Source organism: Acanthisitta chloris, unplaced genomic scaffold (genome assembly GCF_000695815.1).
Source record: "Acanthisitta chloris isolate BGI_N310 unplaced genomic scaffold, ASM69581v1 scaffold34764, whole genome shotgun sequence".
Classification (NCBI taxonomy): Eukaryota; Metazoa; Chordata; class Aves; order Passeriformes; family Acanthisittidae; genus Acanthisitta; species Acanthisitta chloris.
The window spans coordinates 4,712-14,454 of NW_008668291.1; the positions used below are offsets into that span (position 1 = coordinate 4,712).

Genomic DNA, 9,743 nt, shown 5'->3' on the forward strand with positions numbered 1-9,743 from the left:
ACTGGCAACTGCTTGATATTTTCACCCAGCCTGTTCTTTTGGGGTGAAAAAAGCCAAAGTTTGAGGGGTTTGTATCTTCTGAAGAGCTGGCTGCTCTCTTACACCCACAGCTGCTGCCGTTGCCTGATGAAGGGAGGCAATGAGAGACTCCTGCCTCAAGGGAACAAGGAGGAGCAGAATTCTTTGAGTAGGGCCCTGCATTGCTGCTGCCAGCATCACATCCCCCTCCCTCTATGCGTTCTTCACTGGATCTTGCCTCTGGATGTGTATGAAAATAAACTTTCTAGCTACAGGTTAACAGTCACACCAAAATCCTTATCTACATTCAAAATTATGTAATAAAATAAGCTAAAATAAAATGGAGATTGAAATATTTTTTTTTTACATACCTGAAGGATTATATAACAAATCCCAGGCACCTTCAGCGCAATACACACCAAACTTCTTCCTTCGCCCAAGGATCTCAAAATACCCTGCAAAGAGTCCAACCCTTTGCAAGAGATCTGCTACCTTCTGTTTTGTGAATTCCTACACTGATAAGGAATCCCCTGCTCCCCACACTTCTTTGCAGTCAGGACTAGGTTTATAGAGTTGTATCGCCTAAGGTGAGAGAACACAGAAGAACTAGATTAGGAAAATTATATAAAGCGACTGTTTGGATGAACAATTTAATCAGCTTCAGTGAATGTTGTTCACTAAACAGTCAATACAATTAATGTTGAAATCCTTTTTCTTTCTCAGTGTGAAAGAGATAGACCAAGTTTCTCCATTACTGAAACTCACAGCAAACCACAACTATCAGTGCTTTTGTTTGCTATCACCACAAGAAATACTGCACAGTCAACAAGTGTCCTAAGTGTCCCAAGCAGAAGTCAGTGTTGACATTTTCAATGGGTATAAGTTGCATACTTCCCTAACCCCTTTAAGCCACATACAACTCATTTCCTGGTTTAGTAATACTTTTACAGCAGCTCCCATTTAAGCATCAGAAGCACAAATTAAGCCAGCAAGACCACAACCTCGGGCAGTGAGGAAGTGCAATGACACCTTTGTCACAGAGCAGAAATTGATTTTCTGAAGGTCACTCAGGAAACCTCTGTCAGAGCCAAGACTAAAAGTCAGGCTAGTGTTTTTATCCATAAATCTGTCCTGCTTGAAAAATATTCCTGTCTAATCTAGATTGAATGTTTGATTCTAATTTTGAACACTACAGTTCTAATTCCATTCACAATGAAGATCCTCTTTTTACATTTTAGTACCATTTTAACCAAATGGTTTTAATTTTTTTTAGCAGGACCATAAATGTGGCTGGTTCTGACCTAGTTTTAAATCTTGTTCTCTTCTCTCATTAAGTAATACCAAGAAGAAATCAATCAAATAATATAAAACCAGTAAGCTAAGGTTTATTTCCCCAGATGAAATATTGCCCTGGTTCCTATAACAGTACTGCTGGCACACTTTGTATTTTGATGACAAAAATAATTTTACTGGCTAAGTATTTTAAATTGCAAAGGGAAGCAGATGAACTAACGTACTATGAAAGAATAATTAATGATTTCATTGCTCATCCTTTCTAACTTGCCCTGTTCACTACAGCTGCTTCTTTAGCTCTGTTTAGCTGCTGATTTAAGGATTTCTTTGCAGCCTATTTCAGGTTCATTGCAACGCAGGTTGTGGCAGATAACTTCCATTTCCACTGCAAATGCTTCTATTCTGACACATCTTGCCCCAATATGTAATTCCAGGTATCAATATGATCTCTTCAAGTGGCTGTAACACAGTCTGATGTGTGCTGGGATATATGCAAGGCATGCTCCAAAATCCTGGTTCTTTACATAATTATTTTAAACACATGATCTCAGGACAAACATTCTATTACATATGAAGTAAAACTGGAAGTCCGTTTATTTGATGACAAAACAGAATTTATGATACATTCAGAAAGTCCATAAAGTCTCAGGAAAAGCAGAGTCTCATAGGGAATGTTGTACAGGACAATGAGATCTGAGGGTGTCAAGTCTCAACATCAAATCTGTCAGTCTAAAATGAGGACAATATTTAACCACAACTTTCACAGATGTCACCATTTTGAAGGAATTTCCTTACTGTTCTTTGAAGCCAAAAAGGACAGTTTAGTAAACTGAGAAATAAAACTGATAATGATTTAAGAGCAAAATCTTTACAGCATCTTAACTATAGCTTTATTATATTCATACTATTTACTCTAATTATGCTGTAATCTGACACCTGACACAATTCACTCACTGTAGATGACATACCAACACAGAGCAAGAAAAAGCAGAACGTACAGAGAGAGGTCTCAATCCTGCAAACTGTCCTGCATGGACACATCACAAAGTCCAGAGGACAAAACGTCATCCTGCTACTCACAGCTGCCTGTTCAAACACAAGGATTTACTCATACAACATGGAGTGACAGGTCAGAGACACTGCTCAGATAGAACAAAGCTCTGTAAGCTATGAGGAGAAAGTGGGTGAACATGTGGAGTTTCTGTGGAGTTTCCATTCTTGGAGATATTCAATGCCAACACAGACCTGTGTAACCTCTCTGGCTGAACCTGCTTTGTGCAGGAGGTTCAACAGGGCAATATCCTTTCAACCTCAGCTATTCTGAGATTCTGCAATATTCCATTCAAACACAGTCTCTTTGATCAGAAGACAGACATCAGCTGCCATAATCTCACTGGGACTCCTCGAAGATAAAACCCTTTGTGGCCACAGATCTCAGGGAAAGGTCAGGACTCTTTTGTACTTTGCAGGTGATTAAACACTTGGGAAAACATTGTCAAATAATTCCAGAAGGCATATGCAGGCCTACAGAGTACTAAGATTTAGTATTTAGGAATACATAAGTGATTTTTCTGTTTGCAAGGTAGAATTCTCATACCTCTGTGAGCACACCATTAATTTTATGTCTGGGTGGTATTTTAGGGGATGCCTCAAGGCTGTGTCAAACCCACTCTCTGCTACACAGACAGTAGACAGGGAAATCAGCTATGATTGAAGGATGCCCTGCAAGACAGACACTCTGCACATCCATATAGGAGCAGCAGCTCTGCATAGTCATCTACAGCACAAGCTCCATCTTGAAATTGCTATTTAAGAGTCCCAGAGGTTCACCAGCAAGAAATTATTGCTAAAAATATTCTTTCATGTTCACAGAATTCTTCTTAAGCTCTGTTTAGTTTTAATTCTTGCCAGCCATCAATCACAATAACAACACAGTACACTGTGCCTGCTTCTGTCAAGGTTTTGCAAAACAGAAACTTGTGGAGTTTTAAGTAGTTTTGACACCGAATCCACTTTCTGACATTACCCAAGTGACTCAGAGTTCTGCAAAAGAAAAATGGAATCTACTACAAAACAGACTTTGATAGTGTAATTCTTCATTGTTTTCCCATTGGTCTCTCTCACAGACAGCTCAGAGTGGATTGCTGATGCTTAACTATGGAGCAATTCTGCTGCAGGTCAGTCAGTGCTGTGTGTTTTCCCACTGCCAAAAGCACCTCAACCTCTGCACAGGTTGCAGGAGACTTCTGTGAGTGTGTGATGTGCTTCAGGCACGCAACAAATGCAGCAGGGTGAGGGACAGACACCTTCACCCACAGAGATGCTGTGAGGGCACAGCTCTCCCAAACATGGTGGAGCATTCACAGAATCATTTATGTTGGAAAAAATCTCCAAAATCAGCCTTTGACTGATCTCCACCTTGCCAACTAGGAAGGCGCTGCAAGGGCACAGCTGCCCCAGACATGGCAGGGCATTTGGAGGCAGCTGTGGTGCCTTCATACCAGCATAGAAACATAGAATCATTAAGGCTTGAAAAGACCTCCAAGATCAAGTTCAGCTTTTGCCTGAACACCACCTTGCCAACTAGACCATTAACACTCAGTGCCACGTCCAGTTGTTTCTTGAACACCTCTAGGGATGGTGACTTCATCCCCTCCCTAGGCAGCCCCTTCCAATGCTCGACAACCCTCTCCATGAAGAAACCTCTAGCAGCAACATCAGAAACTCCCTGTCCACCCAAATCAAGGGCTCAAGGGCTCTCTCAAGTGCCCAAAGCTCTGCAGAGCCTCACACCCCTGGGGCAACATTTCCAGGCACCCCCTGAAGGGAAGGTTACACACATTGGGACTGGATGTCCAGGAACAGTGTGGTCAGCAGGACCAGGGAGGTGATTCTGCCCCTGGACTTGGCACTGGTGAGGCCACACCTTGAGTACTGTGTGCAGTTCTGGGCCCTTCAAGTTCAGGAGAGACACTGAGGTGCTGGAGCAGGTCCAGAGAAGAGCAATGAGGCTGGTGAAGGGACTGGAGCACAAGTGCCATGAGGAGAGGCTGAGGGAGCTGGGGGTGTTCAGCCTGGAGAAGAGGAGGCTCGGGGGAGACCTTATCACCCTCTACAACTCCCTGAAAGGAGGTTGGAGTCAGGTGGGGGTTGGTCTCTTCTCCCAGGCAACCAGCAGCAGGACAAGAGGGCACAGACTCAAGCTCTGCCAGGGGAGGGTTAGCTTGGCTATTAGGAAGAGATTTTTTTATGGAGAGAGTGCTCAGGCATTGGAATGTGCTGCCCAGGGAGGTGGTGGATTCACCATCCCTGGAGGTTTTCAAGCTGAGACTGGATGTGGCACTTAGTGCCATGGGCTAGTAACCACGGCAGGGTTGGACTCGATGATCCTTGGGGTCTCTTCCAACCCGGTTGATTCTATGATTCTATGGATGGAGCTGGAAAACTCTCTGATTTCACAGACACCCCGAGACGTTTTCAAGCGCTTCACGCACTGATCGATCATCCTTGGGGCAGAGACCGGGACGAGCAGCACCATTCGGGCACACAACAGGGCAAAACAAGGGCCAGAGGGACCAAAGGCCATCACGGCAGAGAGTCCTGCAGCCACCCCGAGCTCTCCGCCCCTTCGCCATCTCGCGGCTCGGTCCCCGCCCCGGGAGCACGGACGGACAGACGGACGGGACGAAACGAGACGGGGCACGGCACTGCAGGTACGGGCGGAGCCGCGGGGAATGGGGCGCGGGGGGTGCGCAGGCAGAACGAGCGACACGCCTGCTTTTTCTTTTTTTGTTTTTTCACCGCTGTCATCTCTCCTCCGAGTACAGCCTCCCTTCGGAGGAATCCCTTCCTGAATGTCCTTCTGTCTCGCGCAGCACATGGTGAAATGAAGGGTTTTCCTTAAAGCGTCAAATAGGTCGGGGAAGAAGGGAATGTGCTGGCGTTAAAATTCAGCTTGGTTTTCATGCGTTTTGCAATGTGTCCTGCAGGTCAGTTTCAGCTCGCAGGGAGGAGGATGGAACCAGGAAGCAGTGCCGAGGGAAGAGTGCTCATCACGGGAGGAGCTGGTTATTTTGGCTTCCGGTTAGTGCGTTAAATAGTTGTTACATACAGGAATAAATGTAAGAGATTGCTGCTGGGGAGACAGCTAAATCCATCTGTAAAAGGGAAAACAGTGGGTCTGAGATGCCTGACTCAGTTCACCCCAACTTCTGGTTCACACAGGGTCTCAGCTTTAAACAAACATGTTACTCTGTTTCCAGATGTTGTAACTCACACTGTTACCCTGTTCCTCGCTTACATTTGCCTGTCTGGTCACCTCTGTAATGTGGGTTAGAACACCACCTTTCAGCCTGCTCTGAAGGAAAAACCTCCACTTGTACACACATCTTTCTTCTGACCTGCAAATAGTTATACATGTGCTTAGCTCCATGGATTAAATACTCCAGCTGCTCTCTCAATATATTTATTTTTATGGACCGTGTTGTTTTAGGATTGTATTTGCTAATAAAGTACATATTTTGGTGAAAACCATTTCCCCTTAGCTGGTTCTGCAGGCCATGTAAAGAAAAAATCCTGTTTTGAGCCATAGACTATCTTGAGTACCTTCAGAGTAACAACTGCTTACAGAGGGGAGAAAGATCAGAGTCAGGACCAAAGAGAAAATGTCAAGTTGGGTGAAACTACAAAAAAAATCTCAGAAGATGCCTGTCCAACTTTGCTTATCCTCCTTCTCCACTGTCCCCCCCTTAAAGCACAATAGACACGCAACAGTTGTAGGAAAAGGGGAGATAACACCAGTTATACTTTATGCCAATACCTGTGTTTATAGCTGTGAGTTGGTGTAAAATGTGGCATGTGGCAAAGTATTTATACAGCTTAGAAGCATCTCACTCACCCCTCCATAAATTTCAAACACAACAGCAAAAAAACCAACCTGTTGTTCTGACAATTGGAATGGCACAAAAGCAGTAAGAATTTTCTTTAAAATATTTGGCTATATGCTTACCTCTGAAAGGTTTGTGATTGCTGCTCTGAAGGGGACAGCAGAGAAATAGCTGTGTTCTTCCAAAAGGCTGCTGGAAGCACTTAAGTTATTTCTGTTCAGAATTTTCCTTTACAGCAGTTCTGCCTCTTTTTTCTTCAAAGTATTGTCGGAGTAGGAGAAATAAGTTCAGTACCTAAGGTATCACAGCTGAATCTTCCCCATAGTAGATGGCTGAATATTTAAAAGCCATCAGAAAAAAACCCTTCTTCTCTTCCCTCCAGATGAACTGTTTCATGCACCATTCTGCTATGTATCCTAACATATGGTTTCTATCATGTTTTAGTTTAGGTTGTGCCATGTATCAAAAGGGAGTTGATGTGATTCTCTTTGATGTCATGAAGCCACTTCAAACTGTGCCAGAGGGAATGAAGTTCATGCAAGGGAATATCTGTTGCCTGTCTGAAGTGGAAGAGGCTCTCAGAGATGTGATCTGTGTATTCCATATCGCTTCCTATGGAATGTCTGGCAGGGAGCAGCTGAACCGAAAACTCATAGAAGATGTTAACGTGAAAGGAACAGAAAATGTCATCCAGGCCTGCAAGAGCACAGGAGTGTCGAGTCTGGTTTATACAAGCACATACAATGTGATATTTGGAGGACAGGTTATAGAAAATGGGGACGAATCTCTGCCTTACCTACCTCTTCACCTGCATCCTGATCACTACTCCCGAACCAAATCTTTAGCTGAAATGAAAGTGCTGGAGGCAAATGGTGCTGAGCTTGGAAATGGGAAAGGTGTATTAAGGACTTGTGCTCTGCGACCAGCAAAACCTGGAGAGCCACCTTCCCAGAATAGTCAGTTACATTGAGAGGGGACTGTTTCAATTTGTATACGGAGATCCACTTAGTTTAGTAGAATTTGTACATGTAGACAACCTGGTTCAGGCTCATATCCTTGCCTCTGAGGCCCTCACAGCCAAGAAGAAGCACATAGCTGCAGGCCAAGCCTATTTTATTTCAGATGAGAGGCCTGTAAACAACTTTGTCCCAGAATAGTCAGTTACATTGAGAGGGGACTGTTTCAATTTGTATACGGAGATCCACTTAGTTTAGTAGAATTTGTACATGTAGACAACCTGGTTCAGGCTCATATCCTTGCCTCTGAGGCCCTCACAGCCAAGAAGAAGCACATAGCTGCAGGCCAAGCCTATTTTATTTCAGATGAGAGGCCTGTAAACAACTTTGAGTTTTTCCGACCATTAGTGGAAGGTTTGGGTTACAAATTCCCAACCCGTCGCCTTCCTCTCTCCCTTGTCTACTTTTTTGCATTCCTTACTGAGGTAGTTCATTGTCTTGTAGGACACATTTATAATTTTCAGCCCCTCCTGACTCGCACAGAGGTTTACAAAACTGGTGTCACACATTATTTCAGTATGGAGAAGGCCAGGAAGGAGCTGGGCTATGAGCCTCAGCAGTACAGCCTGAATGAAGTGGTGGAGTGGTTTAGATCCCAGGGGTGTGGGGCAAAGCCAAGAAGTTACACCATGAAGCACCTTATTAGGCATGGAGCCTTGCTTTTGCTGCTGATTGCTGTGATGGTCTCATGGTTTCCATCTGCAGTTACATTTTCACTCTAAAAGATGAAATGCTGAGCATAGAGGACAGATTTAGTTATGTTCTCTGCGTGCTCCTGGTTTTGACAAGACAGGTAATAAGATTTTTAGAACAAAAATCACACATTTGTGTGATTCAGGTAAATAACAGTTTTATCCCCAAGGAATAGAACTGCTGAGTAAAGAGGTGTAATTTTTATATATAGTTTATCTTTGAAGTAAAACTGGTCAGATCACTAACTATATAAACTTCAGTCTTACTGCAAAGAGCCTTTTATTCTCAGGTACAACAGCACACTACAGTGAGTGGAACAAATGTCCTTAAACTGACTCTTCTTCCTCTCTGATGGGATTATGCTCTTTATTCCTAAAGAGTTTGTGCTACATGATCCAGAGGGGAATAAACTTGTTCTTTGATCATATTCCAAAATCCAGTTCTGCTTTCCAGCTTGGATGTATATATGCCTAACCAAGATTAACTGATAAACTCCTAGATAATAAACAAATGGTGGTTTTTACATGGATATATTCTGGTATGCTTTTCTGAGTCAACTCTGGGATATCTAATGACATTTCTGGAAAATACACCATGGTTAATCTAAATTATAGCAAAGTGCTTGAAGCACCACAGATTTGTAGATTTTTCTAACAGTAAAATATGCCTGTTTAAAATGAATGAGGTAGCTAAAGTGCACTCATAAATAAAACCTATGATTTTTCCCAGCATTATTGAATGGTTAAACAAATAATCCATCAAAAGACATTTGGTAAGTGATTACATTCACATTCCACTATTTAGAAAACATTTTTAGCCTTTAATAATAGTTCTTTAACACCTGACACCATTTAAATAGAACTTTGCCTATGTAGTAGGAAGACAAACACTTGCTACAAGGAAAGTCATGATTTTGTGGAGTTTTAAGAACAGAAAATAAGAGCTTGTTAAATACAGGTCACTGCTGTTCCTACAAACTCCCTCATATCTATTGTTTAATTGAGGGAGAGATGCTGAGAAACTTTGCCTCAAAATGTTAAATCACAGAGTTGTTTTCCCATATCCCATCAGCATTACAGTTTCTGTACCCTTTGATAAAAGGACAGTCCTTCAAGGATTTCACACTTCTATTTAAACTTTGGTCTTCCCCCCTTTTAATAGCTGGAGCTACAGTGATCTTAAAGTAATTCTAAGTTCCAGTTACTTCAGTTCTGTTAAACTCTGCTGTGACTGAAATGGGGAAGAGGCAAACAGTAGTTCTACTGCACTGTTAAAGGAGTCTCAGAAAACAAAAGTGCCTAAAGAGAGGAACCAAGCTAAAAGTCCACTGCCACCCCTTTCTAGAAGATGGAGGTGTTTGGAGTTAAATGATGACTGAAGACAGCATGATTTTTTGACTCTTGAGTTCTCTTCCTGGGAAGTTTACCTTAAAAAAAATCCCAACAAACCATACTGTTGATAACTTTTGGATTTATTTTGCTTGAAATCTGACTTTTCTCCTTCATTCCACTACCAGTAAGTACACCATGAAAGAAACTAATACTTAGCTTGAGGGACAGCTCAAGAGAGAAATCACTTGTCTTTTTTCCTCTAATAGCAAATAAACTGCTTAGCAGGAGTGGTGCACTCTGTTACAAAGAGCTTATGTGTCTCCAACAGAGTGCTGATGGCAGGAGGGCCACTCTCCAGAAATCATTAATATACACCATCATCTTCTGCAGAAAGAAGAAGCCTTCTTTTTAATAAAACAGAAGACAGACAGTCATGACCTCGTGAAAGCACTGGGCCCTGTTCTCTTTCCAACAGCTCTGTTTTTTCAAGTGGAAACCACTTTGTT

At 42.7% G+C, this 9,743-nt stretch overlaps 1 protein-coding gene across 1 annotated transcript; it reads left to right on the forward strand.

The window, feature by feature from the left end:
* Window positions 1-5,326: 5,326 nt before the first annotated feature.
* SDR42E1 (short chain dehydrogenase/reductase family 42E, member 1) lies at window positions 5,327-7,935 on the forward strand. Its single transcript, XM_009072833.1, has 3 exons — window positions 5,327-5,394; window positions 6,642-7,150; window positions 7,337-7,935. The coding sequence occupies exons 1-3, from the start codon at window positions 5,327-5,329 to the stop codon at window positions 7,933-7,935; spliced, it is 1,176 nt and encodes a 391-aa protein (XP_009071081.1).
* Window positions 7,936-9,743: the final 1,808 nt, after the last annotated feature.

Bases quoted from the DNA above. Each gene is read 5' to 3' on its own strand.
- SDR42E1 (XM_009072833.1), top strand. From the start codon at position 5,327: ATGGAACCAGGAAGCAGTGCCGAGGGAAGAGTGCTCATCACGGGAGGA. The intron at 5,395-6,641 runs GTTAGTGCGTTA...ATCATGTTTTAG, and splicing joins GCTGGTTATTTTGGCTTCCG to TTTAGGTTGTGCCATGTATC. The intron at 7,151-7,336 runs ATAGTCAGTTAC...AGGCCTGTAAAC, and splicing joins TGGAGAGCCACCTTCCCAGA to AACTTTGTCCCAGAATAGTC.